At 38.5% G+C, this 23,264-nt stretch overlaps 1 protein-coding gene across 14 annotated transcripts in view; it reads left to right on the forward strand.

The window, feature by feature from the left end:
- mark3a (MAP/microtubule affinity-regulating kinase 3a) overlaps positions 1-23,264 on the forward strand; it is a 178,308-nt gene that overhangs the window by 134,712 nt on the left and 20,332 nt on the right. For 4 of the 14 annotated variants that reach the window (XM_072568584.1, XM_072568583.1, XM_072568580.1 and 1 more), the window contains exons 12-15: positions 4,886-5,042; positions 5,360-5,574; positions 6,333-6,436; positions 11,063-11,323. In XM_072568584.1, the coding sequence (XP_072424685.1) occupies positions 4,886-5,042; positions 5,360-5,574; positions 6,333-6,436; positions 11,063-11,323 (737 nt within the window). Of the gene's footprint in view, positions 1-4,885; positions 5,043-5,359; positions 5,575-6,332; positions 6,437-6,849; positions 7,045-11,062; positions 11,324-21,460; positions 21,488-23,264 lie in introns of all 14 variants that reach the window. The other 10 variants (XM_072568576.1, XM_072568573.1, XM_072568570.1 and 7 more) reach the window with 5 other exon arrangements.

Here is a 23,264-nt window from a genome sequence, read left to right on the forward strand (position 1 = left end):
AAATACCCAAGCCTCTCCTCATAATTTCAACCCTTTTATGGTAACCACATGGCTCCTCTTTGAGTAAATTTGGAAATGACTCTGTGTCATTAAGTTGCTGAAGATGTACTCAGTTTAATCATGACTATATTTGTCTTGTGTCCTCCTGTCCATCTAAATATTATTGATGGCTGCTCTGATTCAGTGCACACATTCATGAAGTAAAGAGGCAATTTATTTTTCCTAAAATGTTCAATACTCTTTACATCTATTTTCAATTTGATCTGCCAGTTTTTGTGTAATTCTACAACATAGTTCATAAGTTACACAATAAGTTATCTCATGAATTCACTCCTCATGCTAACTTGATATCATCAGTAAATTTGACCTCTTTACGTTAAATTCTTGAATTCAAGGCATTCATGTAAATTACAATATTAGTGAAAGGATCAAGTCCTAAGCCACCTTGCCAATTCTGACATGACCTGTCTAACAAACACCAGTTACTTCCTACTTGTCAGCCAACGGTTAAACTTGTAAAAAGTATACATTTGGCGTTTACCATGATTCTCTACAACTTTAATTCTCTTTTGTATGGAACTTTTAAAAAATTCATTCATGGGATTTGGACATCGCTATCTGGTCCAACATTTATTCTCCTTATTTGCCCAAGGGCATGTGGTGAACTGTTGCAGGTCTATGTGATGTAGGTACATCATAGTGCTGTTAATACCAGATGATCCAACTGATTTAATTCTTTTTGTGAGACTTTAAAGCAGCTAGATGCAGTGGCTTGCTAGGCCATTTCAGAGATATTTAAAATTGCTGTGGATCTTGAGTTATAGGTAGGCCATACCAGGTGAGAATGGCAAATTCCACCCCCTACCCACCCCGAAAGGACATTAGTAAACCTGATGCATTTTTATGATGATCAAGTATGATTTCATGGTCCCAGTTAGACTAGCTTTTCATTATAATTTTTATCAGTTGAATTCAAATTGAACCAAAGGGCAGCACAGTGGCTCAGTAATTATCACTGCTGCCTCACAACGCCAGGAACCCTGTTTTGATTCCAGCCTTGGAAGACCATGCAAACTCTACAGAGGTATTCTCCCTGCGTGGGTTTCCCCCTGGGGCTCTGGTTTCCTCACACAAGATATGTAGCTTTGGTGGATTGGCTGTGAGAAATGCAGGATCAAAGAGATAGGTAGAGGGCTGGGTCTGGGTGGGATGCTCTTCAGAGGATTGGTATCAACCTGTTGGACCGAATAACCTGCTTTCACACTAGGGATTCTATGATCATCTGTAGTGGAATTTGAACCCATCTCCATACAACATTAGCCTGAGTTATTGGATTACTGGTCCATTACAATACCACTATGTCACCACCTCTCTCTTGTCAGATGCCTTTAAGTTATTAACCAAGGTTTCCTGCATTCCAAACTTTTTCAAAATATTGTCTCTCATCAAGGTTAGCTCAAAGTAATTTGAATAGAATGGCTAAAATTAAAATATTCCATTTTCTACTGCTAGTTCAAAATAAATTCTGAAATAAACACTATGTAATACTTAATTTTCATATTAGTGCCTATCTCTTGTTCTGCTTTCGTGTTTCAGCTTTTATAACAATTCTAACCAAAAGCTATTTATAATACATTCTGGCTTAGACACGTGTATGTGCAGATATTGTAGAGATTGAATTCAGTTACTTTGCCATATTTGAATTGCTAGTGTAATAGGCATTTTTGAAAATCTTGTGTGATCTTAACGTGAGAATGAATTGAAAGACCTCAATTTGTCCAGTGGAATTACTGTTGTGAACATTATTGCAGTTATCTTTTCTTCTTTCTAAGGTAAAGGGAGATTTGGAGATCTGCTATGAGGATAAGATTTGATTTTTCAGCCCTCATTAAAGGAGAGGTGCCAGTGTTGAACTGGGGTGGACAAAGTTAGACATCGCACCACACTAGGTTATAGTCCAACAGGTTTATTTGAAAGTACAAGCTTTTGGAGCACTGCAACTTTTTCAGGTAGGTAGTGGAGCAGGATCAAACGACACAGAATTTATCATAAAAGATCAAAATGTCATACAACTGATGTGATGTATTGAACAAACCTAGACTGCTGTTAAGTCTTTATTCACCTAGAATGGGAATGCGGGTTTCGATTGATTAGTATGTAAATCCCAGAATTTCTTTCAAGTCTCAGCCTCTGATAATTTAAGGTTTTATTAGTAAATGAAAGAAACAGCTCAGACAATGATTAAAGGTATGAGGGTTAGAGTCTGTCTGTATCCCAACCTTGAGTCAGACTGGTTCTACTTCCAAAGTAGGAATTTATAAAATGTCACATGGCCTACAGATTGTGGGCTTTTTGAACAAAAAACAAAGAAAATTTACAGCCCAGGAACAGGCCATTTGGCCCTCCAAGCCTGAGTTGATCCAAATCTACTGTCTAAAACTGTCGCCCAATTCCTCAGCATTTGTATTCCTCTGCTCCTCACCTACACGTGCATCTGTCCAGACGCATCTTAAATGAATCTACCGTGCCTGCCTCTACCATCTCTGCTAGCAACGTGTTCCAGACACCCACCACCCTCTGTGTAAAGTACTTGCTGCGTGTATCTCCCTTAAACATTTCACCTTTCACCTTGAAAGTGTGACCTCTTGTTATTGAATCCTTCACCCTGGAAAAAGTATATCTCTAACTACCCTGTCTAAACCCTTCGTTTTGTAAATCTCAATCAAGTTCCCCGTCAATCTCCTTTTTTCTAATGAAAACAAACCGAACCTACTCAATCTCTGTTCATAACTAGCACGTTCCATACCAGGCGATATCCTCGTAAACCTTCTCTGCACCCTCTCCAAGGCATCCACATCCTTTTGGTAATGTGGCAACCAGAACTGTACACAGTATTCCGAGTGCGGCCAAACCAATGTCCTGTACAATTGTAACACGACCTGCCAGCTCTTGTACTCAATACCCCATCCAATGAAGGCAAACATACCATATGCCTTCTTGACCACTCTATCCACCTGTGCAGCAACCTTCAGGGTACAGTGGAGCTGCACTCCTAGATCTCTCTGCCCATCAACTTTTCCCAAGGCTCTTTTGTTCATTGTATAATTCACTCTAGAATGAGACTTGCCTAAATGCATCACCTCACATTTGCCTGGATTGAACGCCATCTGCCATTTTTCCACCCAACCCTCCAGTTTATCTATATTCTCCTGTATTCTTTGACAGTCCCTTATGCTTTCTGCTACTCTACTCCACCAATCTTCGTGTCATCTGCGAACTTGCTGATCATACCAACAGTACCCTCTTCCAGATCATTTATGTATATCACAAACAACACCGATCCCTGTGGAACACCACTGGTCACCTTCCTGCATTTCGAGAAACAAAATAGAATGTATCTGCAAATGCACATTCACCATGTGTGTGTGTGTAAGAGACTATGCATGCTTGATTGAATATGTGCACAAGTGTGACAGAGTATATGCCTCTGAGCGTGAGAGAGAACATGTGTATGAGACAGGGTGTGTGAGAGTGTATAGTGTGATGGGGTCACCTGTAGTGTGACATGAACCCCAGATCCCGGTTGAAGCCGTCCTCATGGGTACCAAACTTAGCTATCAATCTCTGCTCGGCAACTTTGCATTGTTGCGCATCTGGACGCCCATCTTGGAGGAGAGTCACCCAAAGATCCTTGATCGGTCAAGGTGAACTTTGGGATACACAAAAATGCAGAGTCATCGCGCAGAGGCTGATAGCCAAGTTCAATACCCATGAGAATGGCCTAAACCAGGATCTTGGGTTCATGTTACACTGCAGGTGACCCCACCACACCATACAGTCTCAAACACAAGCACACTCATACATTATCCTCTCTCATAATCTCTCTCTCTCACTCTCTAACAATCACTCTTTCTCTCTCTGTCTCTCTCTGTCACACTCACGCACACACCCTCTCATAGGCATATACTCTGTCACACTCGTGCACACACTGTCAAGTGTGTACACGCACACTCACACACTTTCTCTCTCTCTCTCTCCCATGCACACACACACGTGCACAATGCACACGCTTTCCCTCTTTTTCCCCCCCCCTCACTCTCACATGCATGTACACACACCTATAAGTCTATGGGGTGAATTTGCACTTGCAGATACATTTATTTTGTTCAAAAAGCACACAATCTCTAGGCAGTCAGTCCATGTGACATTTTATAAATTCCTACTTTGGAAATAGAACCAGTTTGACTCAAGGTTGGGATACAGATAGACTCTGATCTCACACCTTTTAATGTATTGTCTGAGCTGAGATGTCATCTTTATTTAAATACTGATAAAACCTTAAGTTGTCTTGGGGCTGTGACTTGAGAGAAATTCTGGGATTTACATATTAATGAATCGAAACCTGTATCTCCATTCTAAGTGATTAAAGACTTAACAGCAATCTAGGCTTGTGCAATACATAGCGTTAGTTGTATGACACTTTGATCTTTTATTATAATTTCTGTGTCTTATGATCCTGCCCCACTAGCAACATGACGGAGCAGCGCTCTAAAAGCTTGTACTTTGAAATAAACCTGTGGGACTATAATCTGGTGTGGTGCGATGCTTAAATTTTAACCTCATTCTTGAAGTTTCATGTTGAAATGATATTCCTCAAACCATGATTGTAATCTTGATTTCATGTTAAAATAGGCGTGCAGATTTTTTTTAACGTAGGCCTCAATATCCACATCTTAAATATCCCTTTAGTACATTTGTAGTCGCTGTAGATTGTGGATGGGAATATGGTTGAAATACACCAAACCGGAACTTAGTTTTGTCATAGTAATACTTTTAGGGCACTTTTGCTTGCTTCTGAACTAAACTTGCTTCATTACCCTCTCAGTTGGAAGTCAGTGATTCAAGCTCCAGCAGTAACCTTTCCTTAGCTAAGATCAGGCCAAGCAGTGACCTCAATAATAGTACCGGACAATCTCCTTCCCACCACAAGGTCCAAAGAAGTATATCAGCCAATCAAAAGCAACGACGGTACAGTGATCATGGTAAGTGTGCAGAATCATCTTTGTATGGGTGCTTGATTGTTCTATATATTAAACTAAGTATTGTATTTTATTCTTACCTTACTGTATTAGCAGAAAATGTATAGCACCTATGAAAACTAGCATATTCTAAAAATTATCATAAGAGCTAATGGTGAAGGTGCTCATTTCATTGCCAAAAATCCACAACAGTATCTTACCAAAACCTGATAAATAGTATATATTTGACATTGCATATCCAAATAAATTATTTTAATAAATATCTGAGCAAGACTAATTACAGATTGTGAAAGACTTAATCAGAATTATTGTTTTTGAAGCTGGACCTTCTATTCCACCTGTGGTATCCTATCCAAAGAGAAGTCAAACTAGCACTGCAGATAGTGACTTAAAGGAAGAAGTTCAGTCAAGGAAGTCCAGCACCACTGCTGTAGGAGGAAGAGGAATTGCTCCTTCTAGCCCGAAGTTGGGAAGTGCTAACAACCCGAACAAAGCAGAGATTCCTGATCGCAAAAAGAGTTCTGTTGTAACTAGTGTAAGTATATTGATACCAATTATAATGTAAAATTATATTTATCACTAGTTCTGATGTAATGTGCAAAGAAGGGAGAATTAAAGACCTGTGTATAAAGTGACTTTCAAATCCTCAGGATGTCTTGAACTTTCCACAACCAATTCTAGATATCTGTGGAATGCAGTCACTGGGACAATGAGATATCTAACCATATACAGTAATCTAGTTGGAGATATTATTTGAGAAATTAACTTTGACTAGAGCAAAAGGAACAATCCTATTCTGTTTCAAATTGTGCTATAGCATCTTTATATTCAATAAGATGGAAAAATGGGTGATAATGTACTCAAGTCTTTATACTTTTTTGAATCCACAGTCTTCTGACTCTCAGGCTACAGTACTATAACTGAATCTGAGCTGAAAACAGTATTGCAAATTATATGATTACAAACATTTTTAATGAAACACCCTGTGGCAATAGAGCATTGGGCAGTGAATGCAAGGGGTCACAGATCAAAATTCCAAATAATGCCCAATACTTTTAAGTAAGCTTTGCCAGTTTATAGGCCAGATTGCTAGATCAAGTGGAATGCATCAGAATCTGCTGGGAGAAGTCCACCTCATTCTTGTTCATTATTGAATGTATCTGGTTGCTACCTTAGAGGTCAGCACTTCAGAGTGCACATAATCATAGCAGAAGCATAAAAGGAAAGAATTGAATTATTAAATCAGCAGAGAAGCATTTTGAAAAAAATCAATGCTTATTTGTCTGTTATCAGAATAACATGGTGTCTGGAGGAATGACCCGACGAAATACATACGTCTGCAGCGAAAGAACAAACGTAGATAGGCATTCAGTATTACAGAATGGAAAGGAAAACAGGTAATTAGATGGTCAACAATGTTTGATAATCGTTCAGATTTGATTTTATTTTAGAAGAATTTATCTGTACCAATAATATCCGTATTGCAATGATGGAAGGTTTTTTAAAAAGAACTTTGATATGTCTTTAAAAACCTCTTCAAATAGATTTTTTAATGTGCTGGAATAGCGTTGTTGCCTAAAAATTATAATGGACATAGTAGTGAAATAACAGTAAAGTACTTTACTGCTTTGCAGTTTTTAAACTGCTTTTTTTCTGCCTTTTCTGTTGTTTTAATTTAAAAAGTAAAAACACAGCTAGCTTCTTTAACAGCATGGTGTTTGCTTTCTTTTAATTTGCACTTGTTCAACATTGTGCTCCATATTGTACTTCTGTCTGCTTCTGCCTCTATCTCAACCACACTTCATCACAGCCTGACAGAAATGTCTGCTTGTGCGACTAGTTCTGCGTCTGCATATGTATCTCCTCCTGCATCTACATCCGCTTCTACTACATCTTCCACTTCTGCCCGATTGCGACATCAGAAGTCAATGTCCATGTCAGGCTCAGGGTATGCTACCAAGATGATGCCTGCAATAGACAATGAAGCAGATTACTTCCGGCCTAAGTAAGCAAAGGAGGATAATTCTCTAAATCAATGTGCTGATATTTTCTTTCTTTTATTTTTATTTAACTTCTCTATGTATGTTCTGAAATCTGTAAACAATTGCACAGATTTAGTTGCAACCTGGTTTAATGCCTATATTTACTCAATCTTGAAATATCTACTTAACATTGGTTTGCACTTATTATAAATTGCAAATGGTTTCAAGCTTCACTGAATAATTTGAACTAATTCATCAGCTTCAGAAGCAAATAAGAAATCTGAATTAACTTTGTTATTAAGGTTGCAAAGCAGAAATTATATTTTTTAATCCATTTACTCGATGTGGGCTTTGCAGGCTAGTCCAGCATTTATTGCCCATTATTAATTATCTTTAAGAAGGTGATTACTATTCATTAGGACCACAGTTTTTAAATATCACAGGATAATGCTTAAGATGGTGATAGTTAAAATGGGGATTGAGGCCAAATAGCCTCTTTCTGCGTCATAAAAATTCTGAGTGACTGGTTCTCTCTTAGCTCTTAATCTGAGGGAGCTATCCATGTGTTTTCAGCTATGAGCAGTTCACAAAAGTTATAATGTTATGTTGTCTTTTTCTAGATTTATTTAATTTCATACACCATTCTGGCCATCTGAAGTGAATTTGGGTGATTGTGAAATAGGTTTCCAATCTAATACGTTTCACACATCTGTTATTCTAGTCAAATTCAGTAAATAGAAACGCTTTCAGTAATTTATATTGTTCATGCATACTTTCCAGGGATACATATCTTTATGCAATTGTGAATTTGATTTTGCAGTTTGATATTCACACAGTGTTAAAAATAATTTGGTCAATACATTTCGGCTTGCACTCATCAGGATGGTTCGCAAGAAATACCAAAGGGGAAACAGTGTTTATGCTGTGGGAGTGGAGAGTGCTGATTGGTTGGTAAGTGGACGCTGATTAGTAGACGTATTACCATCGAGAAGGCACCAGTGGATGACTCAGTGTCAACTGTCAAACCTTAAGTTTTCAAACAGGCTAATTTACTCTGACTGGCCAAAGCATTACACTAATAAACAAACCAGAGAATGATTGTCACTTCTTGAGTTGAAACAGATGCAGTGTGTGTGCCTATGCTTTCTGTCAAAGTCACAGACTTAGTCATAGAGTCATACCGCATAGAAACAGACCCTTTGGTCCAACCAGTCCATGCCAACCATAATCCCAAACTAAACTAGTCCCGCCTGCCTGTGCTTGGTCCAGATCCCTCCAAACATTTCTTATTCATATACTTATCTAAATGTCTTTTAAACATTGTATCTGTACCTTCATAGACCACTTCCTCTGGAAGTTCATTCCACACACAAACCACACTATTTAAAAATAAGCTCCTTGTGACTTTTCCAAATCTTTCTCCTCTCATCTTAAAAATTTGTTCCCAGTCTTGAAACGCCCCCATCCTAGGGAAAAGACACCTGTCATTCACCTTATTTATACCCCTCATTATTTTATAAATCTCTGTAAGTTCACCTCTCAACCTCCTATGTTCCAGTCAAAAAAGTCTGAGCCTATCCAGCTTTTCTTTATAACTCAAACCTTCCATCCCCAGCAACATCATGGTAAATCTCTTTTCAATCCTCTGCAGTTTAATAATATCCTTCCTAAAATAGGGAGACCAGAACTGGACAAACTCCTCAAAGAATTATCTGTCGTCATATATATTTTCCAGTAAACACTCTGTGAACCTGAGTGACAATCAAGAATTTGTTGTCAGCATAGTCCCTTTCCCACACAATAATTTTTAGTTTGCTTTCAAGTAAGGCTGTCTGGTCAGGTTGAGCGACAGGACCAGTGCGTATAAATTTGGACCCATCATTGCTGGACTTCCCTAAGAGCAATGAGCTGCAGGATGATACGTTAGATGCAATAGGGTTCACCCTCATGGCACAATGCAACCGTATGTGTATGGGCTGCCCAAGGTTATTAAGGTGATGTACCTTTATGTGCTATATTATTTGATTGGTTCTGCACAGCATGAACTGGCCCACTGGTTAGATTATTTGATACAACCAGTTTTGATCAAGTTTTCCACATGCCTAGTTAAGAATTATTTCACATTTTCAAAGATCATGCTGGACTTGCATTCTGATAGCAAAGCAAGAGCATCAAGATATTCGATATGGTTAGCCTAGTTATCTACATATTCAAGGATGCCATATGTGTTTGCATTGCAGAAACATATAGATCGGTCACCATTGTGTGAATCAGTAAACATTGAATTTATGAATTTATGAATTCAACCTGCCTTGTTGGGTTCCATTTTAGCAACGCTACATGTGCCTAAATAGATAGTTTTCCATGGGATGCCTGGTAGGCCCAGATTTCATAAATGTTTTTGTTGGATTCCGTGAGAAATATATCTTCGATGGAATGATATCTAACTCACGACCACTTTCGTATTTCCAGTTTGTAGGTGTTATGTTTGCTATGTGTGAAACTGTAGCTGCAAGTAAGAACTTCCTTACGTGTCTTAATGGTTCCATCTTGCATTCCAACTTACATTTGAAATGGAGCAGACACATTTGCTCCCTTTTCTTGATGCTCTAGTTGAGAAATCAGCCATGGGGTTCTCTACTACTGTTTCCTGCAAACCTATCTTCACTGGTCAGTATATGCATTCGGCTTCCTAGAATTCCAGGGTAACCTCATAACTAGGGCCCAAGCCATTTATTCAATTATGCAAGTTTGATGCTGAAATAATGCTCAAAGTCATCCTGTGCAGATCATTCTCACTAAATAACACAAATTCCTGAGGACAATTATTTTGGTTCCTGAAAAATGTCCTGTCTATCTCAGAAGTTTGAGCAGTCGATGGAGCTAGCTTTTCATGATGCGACTATGAGTAGCAACACAAGTGGTATTCACCCCCAACAGGATGCTGCCAAAAAGACATTTTGCCTTCTACAAAGGAATAGTATGGTATATGAATTTTGATGCTATTGTGGTGTAGGGTGATTAGGTCATATGTCCCAAAAATTGGTGGTTGGTCATATCAAACACTATCCCTTCAGCTATTTGTAAGAAATAAAGTACCCAATCAGCCTGAGCTTACAAAACCCATAATGCAGTGTCCAACATAAGATGTAATTCTGTGATTCGACAACATTTGCTAAATAAGCCTCAGTGTGAGAAGAATTAGATGGACAACTGATTTAGGATTGTTAGTCAGGCATACAGTATTGCACACTGTGTGCTCAGGGAACAACATTTGCAGGGCCCTGTTCTTTTCAGGCAGAAAGAAAATGTTCTTATCTTGCACTTGTTTCAATTCAATAAAGTAGATCCCAACCAGTCTCTGGTTGATTTCTCATGTATGTCAATTGAAAGCTTTATTTCATTAGAAAGAACTTATGAGACCAGGTGGTCTTTTGAGACTATTTTTAATGCCCAATATGTTTGCAATAATATTGGAGCTTCAGTAGTTATAAAAGATACTTTATTACTTTTCCAGTAATTGTTATATTTTTCTAGTGCCTTGACCAATTAGCGTCAATCTTTCTGATTTAAAAATTAAACCAGGTTTGGCTGTTAAATGTCAGTGGTCACTAACTGGTGCATTTTCCATGGCAACACCTCTACCAATTGGAGTCTACTTACCAGCCAATCAGTGCTACTTTATTCTATTGTATCAGTGTTGCTTTCCCTTTACTTTGGTGTTTCTTGTACCTTTTCCTGATGAGTGCAAGACGAAATGCTTTTTTTTTAACACTGAAGTCCTGTTCTATTAAACAACTATTATTGTTACTTGGTATTTTTCTCACCCAAGTCAAATTTTCAACAATAGACAGTTTTCCTTATTATGTTGTTTCGGTGAGTAGTTTTTCTGATGTTAGTTGATAATATTTTATTTCTCTAGAAAGAAATTTTGAGAACTGGTAGTCTACTCAGGAATACTTTTAATGTCCAATATGTTTTGCTACTACTTAATTACATACAAGTAACAGTTTTTTTTTAAAAAACTGTGCGTTCTTGTAGCACTGCTCCAGGTCAGAGGACACCTGTGACCTCCACCCATAGTATCAGCAGCACAACCACTCCTGACCGCCTGCGTTTCCCCAGAGGAACTGCCAGTCGCAGCACTTTCCATGGTGGCCAGCTTAGAGAACGACGAAATGCAACGTATAATGGACCACCTGCATCTCCAACACTGTCTCACGATGCCACTCCCCTATCCCAAACACGAAGCCGAGGTTCTACAAACCTCTTTAGTAAACTGACCTCAAAGCTCACAAGAAGGTGAGTGTAATTGTAGGCTTTTGAATAAAGTTGCAAGGTGGTAACTTACATAAAACATATAGAGGTATATTTGACAATGATAGAGCTTGTAAAAATATTTAACAGGCATCCATTCCAGTGATTGTATACTTAACAAATTTAGGTTGACGTTTTAATCATTACTTGAGCCTGAGCATACTACAGAATAGTAGTGAAAAATAATTATTACTGGTGTCACTCAAATATTGTCCAGAGATGTTGGGTTATATTCTGGTTGGTTGAATTTGCTCATTTTCCAGAATTACCTATTGCACAATATTGTTAGCATTAAACCTAAAACTTGCAATTTAATTTTTTTATGTCCTCAGTATTTCACACATTATCAATGAATTGAGTTTCAAGTGTGGTCACCTCTCTCATGTAGTTAATGGGGCAATCAGTTTGTACAAAGAAATATTCTACATGCAACAATGAAAAAAAAACATAGGAAATAAGGCAGAAGTAAGATATTTAGTCCCTTGAACCTGGTCCATTAACATGATAGTTGATCTGATGTGACCTTAATTACTTTCCTCCCTGTCCCAATGTGACTGCAGATTGTGAGCAATCCTGTCTATCCATATGATCCAGGTCAGCCATATCAGCAGTAAGTTTTTGCAAATTAAATAGCTTTGGCTCAGTTATGAGCTAGACGCTGAGTTGCAGACACTGCTGCGTCAGAGACAAAGAAAGTTACATAGATGCTTTGTTCCGGACTTCAGCCACACGCCTTAAGATAGCATTTTCTTATTGGTCAAGAACAGGTGAGTGTACAATTGTGAGTGAGGCAAGTATGAGGGTCGATAGGCAGAAGTGGATGAGCTTCAGCCTTTTCAATTTTTTTTGGTTGTAAGGACTTCAAGCCTAATATGTGGATGAAAGCAAGCTCTGCAACACAGATGATCAAACTGACTAAGACACCACAGTGCAGTATGCCATTCAAACAGGGCAAATTAATAGGGATGAAATGCTAGGAGGGAGCAGTGTAGTCAAAGGGATGAAACATTTCTGGAGTCATAAAGGTTGAGGCTTCCTGCCTGAACTGCCCTCTCAGGCATAAGGACATATGCATCTATGAACAAGAGTCCAAATGTCTGTTGCCAGCCTGATGCCAGGGCTTGGCACGTCTGCTGCCGGCTAAAGGGGCAGGATCCAGTGGTGGTGTCCCGGTTAGATACAAAAGACATAGACCTAGGAGGAAGGTGTGCTGAATGAATACTAGCAGCTAGTTGCTAAATTAAAAAACATTGTCTCAATGATAATATCTCGGGATTACTACCACAGCCACAAACAAATTGGTATAGGGTAAATAATGTTAGAGGGTGAAAGGCATGGCTGCAAGGTTGGTATGGGAGAAATTAGAGAATGAGGGCAAGCTAGTTAAAAAAATATAAAAATAGATATTAAGAGTTTCTGCAAGTACTTAAAAAGGAAATATTAAATAAAGTGAACATAAAAAAAGTGGCTGCTGAGATTGTAGAGACATTGGTTTTATTTTCCAGAGTGCCTGGATTCTGGAAAGATCCCATTAAATTAGGAAGTAGTGAATATGATTCAAGAAAGGAGGGGTATAGAAAGCTGGAAATTACAGGCTGGTTAGCTTCACATTTGACATAAGGATATCCATTGTTAAAGAGGCTAGAGGCGAAAGTGAGGACTGCAGATGCTGGAGATCAGAGCTGAAAATGTATTGCTGGAAAAGCGCAGCAGGTCAGGCAGCATCCAAGGAACAGGAGAATCGACGTTTCAGGCATAAGCCCTTCTTCAGAAAAAGGGCTTATGCCAGAAACGTCGATTCTCCTGTTCCTTGGATGCTGCCTGACCTGCTGCGCTTTTCCAGCAACACACTTTCAGCTTTAAAGAGGTTAGAGCATGGCACTTAAATCTGAATGCAATCTGTCAGCATGTGAAAGATCAATCATGTTTAATTTACTGAGTAGCTTGGATAAAATATTGGTCAGCTAACAGGAAATGAGAAGTAGGAAAAAATGGGTCATCTTCAGGTGTGATGAGTAGACTCCCACAGGGATCTGTGCTAGTGCCTCAACTAATTATAATCATTTCAGTAGTGAAAGGATCCACTGTACGATTGCTAAATTCATGATGATTCAAAAGTGGATACTAAAGTATGTTGTGAAAAGGACATAGAAGGACTTTGTGATACAGTATATTTAAATTAAGTGGGCAAAAAATTGGCAGATGTAATAAAATGTCTACTTTCACAAGAATAATTAAAATATATTATTGCAGAACTAGGGCATTTGGGTTGAACTGGGTGTCTGGTGCATGAATCACAGAAATTTTAGAATGCAAGTATAGCAAGTGATAAAGGCAAATGACAAGTTGTTATTTAATATGAAGGGGTGAAGTATAAAAATAGAGTTTTGGTTACGGTCAGAAAGGCTAGAGTCCCCCTCCCCACCCCTCTCTGCCTTCCACAAGGACTGTTCCCTTCAACAGTCCTAGATTTGTGCCACTCTTCCCATCAACCCCCAAATCCCCAGGTACCTTCCTCTACAACTGGAAAAAATGCAAACCCTGTCAACAAACCATCCCCCTCGCCTCCATCCAGGGCCCCAAACAGTCTTTACAGGTGAGACAGAGATTCACCTGCCTCTCCTCCAACCTAGTTTACTGCATCAAGTGCTCCCAATGTAGTCTGTTCCACTTTGGGGAGACCGAACATAAACTTAGGGAATGCTTCACCGAGCATCGCAGCCAGGTCCACAGGGGCAGACTAGACCTCCCAGTCACCACCTGTTTCAATTCCCCTTCCCCACTCCCTTTCCGACATGACCATCCTTGGCCTCCTCCATTGCAAACTACAGATTAGAGGAACAAGACCTCATCTTCCGTCTGGGCAGCCTACAGCCCAGAGGACTCAACATTGAGTTCTCCAATTTCAAATAACCTCCTGTCCGAATGTAGGTTTGCTCGCTGAGCTGCAAGGTTCGTTTTCAAAACTTGCTAACCTCCCTTCTCTCCCCCCAACTCCCTTCCCTGCCCCTCCCTCTCCCATCCACTCCTCCCAGCCACCCTACTGGATTCATTCCTTCCATTGACCAACCAGATCATACCTTCACCTATCCCCACTCACCACCCTGTCCTGCCACCCCTTTTATCTGCACCTCCCCTTACACCCACCGCCGAGCCCTAAAGAAGGGTTACACCCGAAACGTTGACTTCACCTCCTGATACTGTCTGGCTTGCTGTGTTCTTGATGGACCGAATGGCCTACTCCTGCTCTGATATATTATGATCCCAGAAAAGTTACTGAGTTGATTTCAGGTATGGAAGAATGTCTACTGGATGCAAGATTGAGTAGGCTGGTCTTGTGCCCATTGCAGTTTAGAAGAATGAGAGGAGATCTTATTGAAATATATACTGCTATGAGGGGATTTGACAGGATCACTGCAGAGATGCTGTTTCCACTTATGGATCATATAGCAAAATTCAGATGAGTCATTATCTCATTGAATGGCAAGGCAGTATTGATGGGTAGAATGGCCTACTCCTGCTCCTACACTGTATGGTTTTATACATCCTTTTTTTTAAATACTGGAACAAACTGGTGGGTGGCATCATGACTCAGTGTTTAGCACAGTTGCTTCACAGTGCAGGGGCCCAGGTTCTATTCCACCCTTGGGAAACTGTGTCAAGTTTGCATGTTCACCTCTTGTCTGATGGGTTTCCGCTGGGTTTTCTGTTTTTTTACCCACAGTCCAAAGATGTGCAAGTTAGGTGAATTGGCCAGGCTAAATTACCCATAGTGCTCAGAGATGTGCAGGGTTAGGTGTGTTAGCCATGGAATAGGGTATGGGCAATGGGTCTGGGTGGGATGCTCTTTGGAGAGTCAAAGAACACAGAAAATTTGCAGCCCAGGAACAGGTAATTCGGTCTTCCAAGCCTGAGCTGATCCAAATCTACGGTCTAAACCTGTCGCCCAACTCCTAAGCATCTGTATCCCTCTGCTTCCCACCTACTCATGCATCTGTCCAGATGCATCTTAAATGAATCTACCGTGCCCATCTCTACCACCTCTGCTGGAAATGCGTTCCAGACACCCACCACCCTCTGTGTAAAGTACTTGTCATGTGTATTCCCCCTTAAACTTTTCACCTTTCACCTGATAGCGTGACCTCTCGTGTCCTTAAGTCGGTGTGGGCTCATTGGGCTGAATGGCCTGTTTCCACACTGTAGGGATTCTATATTAAAAGAAAGTACATAATATTTCAGATGTAGCCTCAACAACACTTATCTAACTATAAACTCCAATCCATTTTCAATAAAGATCGAAATTCCATTTGCCGCCTTAATTAGCTGCTGCACCTGTGTGCGAGCATTTTGTGTTTCATGCACAGAAATACCCAGATGTCTCTGAACTGCACATTTTGAGTCTCCATTTAAATAATAATCTGCCTTTCTCTCTCTCTATCTCTCTCTCCACTAAAGTAACAGTTTGCCATCAAAACGTGTAACCTCACTTTCCTACACTAAACTCCATCTGCCAGGTTTTTGCCCGCTCATTGAACCAATCTCTGCATTGTTGCAGATTCCATAAGACCACCTCATAACATGTCTCCCACATATTTTTGTATTCTTAGCAAATTTGGATACATTATGCTCTATCCATTCCTCCAAGTCATTATTATAGATAGTAAATAATTGAGGCCCTAGGACATCATCCTGTGCTACTTGACTTGTTACTTCTTTCCAATCTGAAAAACACCCATTAATCCCAACTCTGTCTTCTGCATGTTAAGCAGTCCTCAATCCATGCTAACACGTTACCCCTAATATCATGGGCAATAGCCTTTCATGGGTGCCTTATTGAATGCTTACGAAAAATCCAAATAAACCAAATCTGATTCATTTTTATGAATTCTGCTTTTATATCCTCAAAGAACTCTAACAAATTTGTCAAACATGTTTTCCCTTTCACAAAACCACATTGACTGTGTTTAACTTTTCTAAATGTCCTACTATTTCTTCTTTAACAATGGACTCCAGTATTTTCCAAAGCACAGATGTAGACCCTTGACTGTCTTGAAATCAAAATTCTGCTTAACTCACCTTGATTCAATAACCCTGTTTCCACTACTGGAGGAATGAATTCCAAACACTAGCTGTATCCACCAATGCATTCAGATCTAATCTGCTCAACCTTGTCTCTTAAAACAATCTTTTCATCTCCAGAATTAGCAACATACAATAAAAAAAGACTCGTCAAGACTTTCCAATACTTCATCCCCTTTTACAATAAATACCAACATTCTATTTGATTTCTTAAATGCTTAGGGTCATACAGTATGGAAACAGACCCTTCGGTCTAACCGTGCTTGCCGACCATAATCCCAACTAAACTAAAACTACCTGCTTGGGCAAGGGACCATTTCCCTCCAAACATTTCTTATTCGTATACTTATCCACACATCCTTTAAACATTGTAACTGTATCTGCATCCACCACCTCTTTGGAAGTTACTTCCACTGACTGTATAAAGAAAAATCAGCTCTCGTCTTTTTAACATCTTTTTCCCCTCACATTAAAAAATGACCCCTGGCCTTGAACTCCCACACCATAGGGAAAAGACACCGCCATTCACCTTATCTATATCCTTTGTTATTTTATAAACGTCTATAAGGTCACCCCTCAACCTCCTACGTTCCAATGGAAAAGGCCCCAGCTTATCCTACTTGCTGCATCCGTATTCTGACCTTTGTAATTCTGACCGCACCATCTGCAGTCTCTCCCCATTTAAGTAATATTCTACACTTCCTGCTAACATGCGAAACATCACACTTTCCCCATTATCCCCTAAATTTTTGCCTGCCTACTTAACTATTGTATCCTCTTGCAGACTGTTTGTGTACTTCTCATAATTTGCTTTCTGCCCTGTCTTCTTATCATCAGGAAATTTATGGAGACGATGCCATGGTGGTAATTTCACTAGATTAGTAATTCAGAGGCACAGGCTAATGCTATGACTAAGTCTGGAATATAAAGCTAGACTCTGAAATGATGACCATATCATAAAAACCCATCTGGTTCACTCTTATCCTTTCTGGAAAGAAATTGATTGTCCTTACCTAATCCGGCCTAATGTGACTTCAGATACTTCAATTTGATTGATTTTTGCATGTCTTTCAAATGCCTATAGCAAGTTACTCATCCCATGAGCGAATAAAGAAATGGCTACAATAGTCAGTTTCATAATCGTCATTGTAAATAATTGAAAGCCCAGCACAGGTTTTGTTTAGCACGGTTGGCTGGACAGCTAGTTTGCGGTAGAGAGTTATGCCAATAGCATGGGTTCAATTCCCAGTATGGCTGACATTGTCAGGAAGGACTGTCCTCCTCAACCCCTCTCCTCACCTGAGGAATAGTTACTCTGGGGCTAAACCACCACCCAGTTGTCTCTGTCTCTAATAAGAGAGCAGCTGTATGACCTGATAAGTCTATGGCAATTTCACCTTTTATCTTTCCACTAGTTACAGATGGCCCATTTATCCCCACTCTCTGTTCCTGTTCATTAGCCAGTCATTTATCCATGCTATATATTACCCTCAACACCATTAGCTTCGCAAATACCTTTTTGAAATGTGAATGCACTAAATTTGCTGGTTCTCCTTTATTTGCCCTGTTTGTTACACTCAAAGTACTCCAATAAACCTTTCACAAAATCATGTTGATTCTGCCTGACTATATTTTGATTTTCTATATATCCTATGCTACCTCTTTAATAATGGATTCTATCATTGTCATGACAGATGATGAACCAACTAGTTTCTTGCTTTCTATTTTACTCTTTTCAGAAATAGAATAGTTTCTTTCTGTGGTTTCCAACGTGCTGGGACCTTTGAAGAATGTAGGGAATTTTGGAAGGTTACAACTAATACTTCCGTTATCTATTTAACCAATTACTTTAATATTCTAGGATAAAGGCTCCCAGCTCCAAAGGACTTGTTAGCCATAAGTCCCATTATTATACTAGAGGCAAAGTAATACTAATATCGTTAGTTCCAAGTTCCTCCCTCAATTTTGCTTCTTGATTTCATCAATTCTTTGACCATTTTAAGATACATATAACCTACTTGTTCAAGATGTATGCTATTTCCTTTGTTTCCCATTATTAATTCTCCAGCCTTTCCCCATGGAACAAATGCTCATGTTTGCTAATAGTTGTTGTTTTCCTTTTTGAATGGTTGTAGACTTTTACTGGCTGTGGTTTAAATTTATTGCTAGTTTTCTCTTATACTCCAACTTCTTCCTCTATTAATTTTTGATCATCTTTTGATGTTTCTAAAATATTTACAAATCATCTGCCCCATCACTAATCATTGCAGAACTGTACACCACTTTCAATTTTATATCTCCCATAACTTCCTTAGTTAGCCATAGATTTTGAAGCCTGCCAGTATGCTTTTCTTCCTCAATAGCACATATCTTTACTGAGATTTCAATGTCTGCCACTGTCTTGGACTTTTTTAACCTATTTACCCATTCTGCTTCAGACCTTGTAATTGCCTTTATTTACGTGTAATTATGAACATACATTTCTCTCACACAAGCAATGTAAAATTCTATCATGTTATATTTACTCCAGCCTAAACGATACTTTGCTTTAAGGTCCTTCATTCACGTTGATTCTTTATACATTATTAGATCCAAAATAGTCTGGTCCTGGTCGGTTCCAGACCATATTGTAGGAAAAAACGGTCTTGAAGACACACTATGAGCCTATCCTCTAGTCCAAACAATGTGAAGGCTTAAAGTCACCCACAATTATTGCAGCACTTTTCATCCAAGACCCAGTTGTTTCTTGATGTTAATCTTGTCCTATTGTGTTGTATGTACTAGTGGGCATAAAACAACTCTCACCAATGACTTATTTCCTTTGTTGTTTTGTATCTCCACCCAAACTGATATTATGCCTTGACGTTCTGAACCAAGATTATTCTTAATAATGTCTCATCCTCTTTTAACAGAACTACCCCACCTCCTTTTCCATTCTTCCTTCCCTGCAGACAGTGGTGTAGTCATAGGTCTAGTAATCCAGAATGTCATAGGACTAGTAATGCAGAATTCCTGGTTAAAGTTTTGAATATCACTATGACAAATGGTGAAATTTGAATTTAATAAAACAATCTGAAATTAAATGCTACTCATGTAATTTTAAAAAACCCATCTAGTTCAACTTAGATTGTCTAGGGAAGAAAATACACCATCCATATCTGGCCTGCTCTACAATTTTATTCAATTGTGGGACATTGGTGTGAGAGCAGCCTCCTTGAACTGCTGCAGTCTACGTGACTCCAGCCCGGCACAATGTGGTTCACTCTTTACTGCCCTCTGAGTAATTAAGGATGATCAATAAATACTGGCCTCGCCAGAGATGCAAAATGATTTTTTAAAATGTCAAATACACTTTAATATTCAAGTCCAGTCTTGTCAACCACGTCTTTGTAATGAGTTTTTATATCATGCTCATTTATTTCTATTTGTGTTAAGAATTCATTCATCCTATTATGAATGCTATGATCAAGTAAAATACACAGCTTCAACTGCTTCTGCTTCCTCTGCTGGTGCACACTTGTGTTTCTGTGCTCTCAACTTTCCTGTCAGACTCTATTTATCATTACCCTACACTATTCCCTTGTATTTTCCCTTTAGCCTTTCAAATCTCCCCTTCACATGACACTTTGTGGCCATACTTTAATTGAATGCATTCTCACCTGAGATAATTTTCTATTTTTGATGTTGGTGATTGAAGAATAACTGTATGCTAGAATTTCAGAGAAGCTACCCTACATTATAGGTTTTGGTTCAAAGTTTCCTCCTAAGATGGGAATTTGTGACATTACAGCTCTCTTTCAGTACTGCACTGAAGTGTCAATTTAGGCATTGTGTATTCAAATTCCTTGACCTGGACCTTTTAACCCCACAACCATCTGAGTCAGAAGCAGAAGGAGCACCACTGGATTAAGCTGATACTGTGTCAAGTTGCTGCTTAGATGCAATTAGTTTCATAATGATTTTTATTATTGCAGAACAAACTAGATGTGTATGTTTGTAATTATTTTTGCACCTCAAGATGTGCTTTATGGTCACTATTATAATATTTTGTTGCATTGCTGTAAACTTTAAAAACCATAATAACTTGAATGGGTGATTTGATAAATATTTTTCAAGCTCTATTGTACTATGGTTTATAGGTACTCTAGTCTTTGAATATGTTTATATGTGCTCAGGCCTAAATACAAAATAAGCTGCTTTTGAATTCCAATTTTTTTTAACTCCTATTAATCATTTTTTGTACCTTTTGAATTAATTATGAGCAAGTACAATCTCAGTTTCCATTATTATACAATAAAGCTTTCTTGACAGGAAACCAATGTAAGCAGGCATACGTTTAAGTTAGAAAAAAAAGATACATACCCCCTGAATCATAGTGAAGTATTCTTAACTGTCCAACGAAAATAAGATTCAGAAGTAGATATTCTGCCTGGTGATATAACTCAACATAGAATAAATAAAACAAAATGATTTGGAGAAATTCAAAGCTATACTGGAGGTTATTTTGAATATCCTCTTTGTTGGGATGAGTTACTTTGTATTACATTTTTAGCTATCTTCCAAGGTGACATTTATAAAATAGAAGTTGCAAGAAACTATTTATGACTGATGCATGTAATCTTGGAGGACTTTCAGAAGAAAATTTGCACAATATGAAAATAGGTCTCCTCTGTTGGGTTTTAATTAATGTGTCCATATGATTGTGGGTATATTTGAACTGTTGCATCTTTCACCTGTCACAGTTATCGAGTCATATTACATGCCACAAATTTGATCTGAGTTATTTATGGTCAAGAAATATATCTTAACAAATAGAATTGAACTGGTCCTGACTGGTTTGTTGGGTCAGTCAGAAATTTCTTTGTGACTGGACTCGGAATTTCAGCTGTAGCGAGGCCTCGTGCGCATTGTCATTTTGGTATGTCCTCTCCTCATACATCTTTCTTATCAGTACTGTGTGACAGCCATCAAACATGCAATTTTTTGTATAACATATATGGGCTTTATTTACATTTTTTGCTTCTCATTTTTTTTTTAATTTAGAAACATGTCTTTCAGGTTTTCCAAAAGGTAGGATTTAAAATATAATTGGTTTGATCTGCAATATTACCAGAAACCTGGTTTCACAACCTTGATAACTCAATGACTTCCTGCTTATATAAAAAGGTTACCCATGGCTTACCTGGGAGATTGTATACTATTAAACCATTAATGATGATGGGAAGTGTTCTAATCTGGTTGTTTTAAACATATCTACAGCTGTGCATGCTAACTACTTACTGTCATGTCAGATTCATTACAATTAACCAAATATTTGATGGGATCATTTCATTATTTTACTAATACACCAAGCATGATTGGGGTGTATGTTAAAGTTTCCTTAGTTGGAAAAAAAGCATGCTATAAAGCAACTATAAACTTTGAAAATAGCATTTGTTATGTAAAAAGTGTTGGGCTGGGGAAGCAAATTCCCTGATTGCAGTTCTCTTGCTAGAAGTATGATTTAGGATTCAAATAGTGCGGAACAATTTGGATTTCTGTGGCAAATGGCATAATGCTTTCTTCGAAATATCTTTTTCAGAACAGAGCTGATTTGCCATATCTTATGGAAAAGATCTTTATATTAGATTAAGGAGCTTTTCCCTTTTATGAAGGCTTTTCTTTGAGTAGGAGGACTCCATCTAACTCATTCCCTTTCTACAATGAGGGTGGTGTACAGTCTCTATGTGTCTCTGTGAAATCTTTTATTATGTCGAGTCATTTTTTTTCTTCCTAAGATTGAAATTTTAAACAGGTTTTAGTAAAATTAGAAGATGCAACTTAAGCCTGCAGCATTCCAGCTCAGGGCTAACATCATGCTCTATTAAAACATACATATGCTTTCTGAAACTGTCATTACTACAGAAACTTCAAATTTTCTGTATTTTATATGGACAAGAAACACTTTTTTTAAAAAAAACAGTAGTTATTAATACATATCTTGGCTGCCTTTTCCAGGTGTTATTGTCCTGATTGTGTCATAGAGTCATGGAACCCTTGGGTCAGAAGGATATGCTTTAACGATGGGCTATATTTAATGGATTAATTTAAGTGATTAAAGGACTTTGCAAAACGTATCATTTCTGCATTGCAACTGGTTTTAGAATATGTAGCATCAAGCAATTGTATTGATACTTTGTAAAAGATCTGCATTTTTATGAGGAATACCACAGTCTTTGTGGTCTTCATTGGAGCACTTTAGTCTCTTGATACTATGAGAATTATATAATGTAAAAAAACTGTAATGCATCACTAAGTAAAAACCATTGTGAAGTAGGTGATGCTTCACAATTGTATTGGAATTCTTTGAGGGGTTAACTGAGTTGATACATAAGGTAATTTTATTGGATATAAATTGATTGGACTTTCAGATATGTGATTTGTAAATGTGAAATTTACATAATTGTCTAGTTAGCCTGCAACATGGATTAAAAACAGAAAGTATGAAGAAGTAAAGAATAGCAAAAGGCTCTTGGTTAGATCCCTTATGCTTGATTCTCATTTTCCTGTGGGTATATTTTGGAGTAGTTCATTCAGGTGGTGTTTCAGTCATCCCACACCTCTGGAATGACCTGCTATTTTCAAAGAAAAGCGGGAATAAGGAGGCAACTGTTCACCTGTGGCAATCGGGGTCCAGAGGATTAGACCATGATGAATCTTGCAAGTCAAGTGCAACCAGTGTAGGGATTACCAGTAAGTCAGTTGGGGAGCTGAATAGATAACAATTGGGGCTGGGTCATCCACAGATGGGGCTGTCCTCCCAGGTAAAGCTGGGGATTGGCCATGGTTGATCCTGGGGTTTGGCTCG

This window comes from Chiloscyllium punctatum, chromosome 4 (assembly GCF_047496795.1).
Source record: "Chiloscyllium punctatum isolate Juve2018m chromosome 4, sChiPun1.3, whole genome shotgun sequence".
Taxonomy (NCBI): Eukaryota; Metazoa; Chordata; class Chondrichthyes; order Orectolobiformes; family Hemiscylliidae; genus Chiloscyllium; species Chiloscyllium punctatum.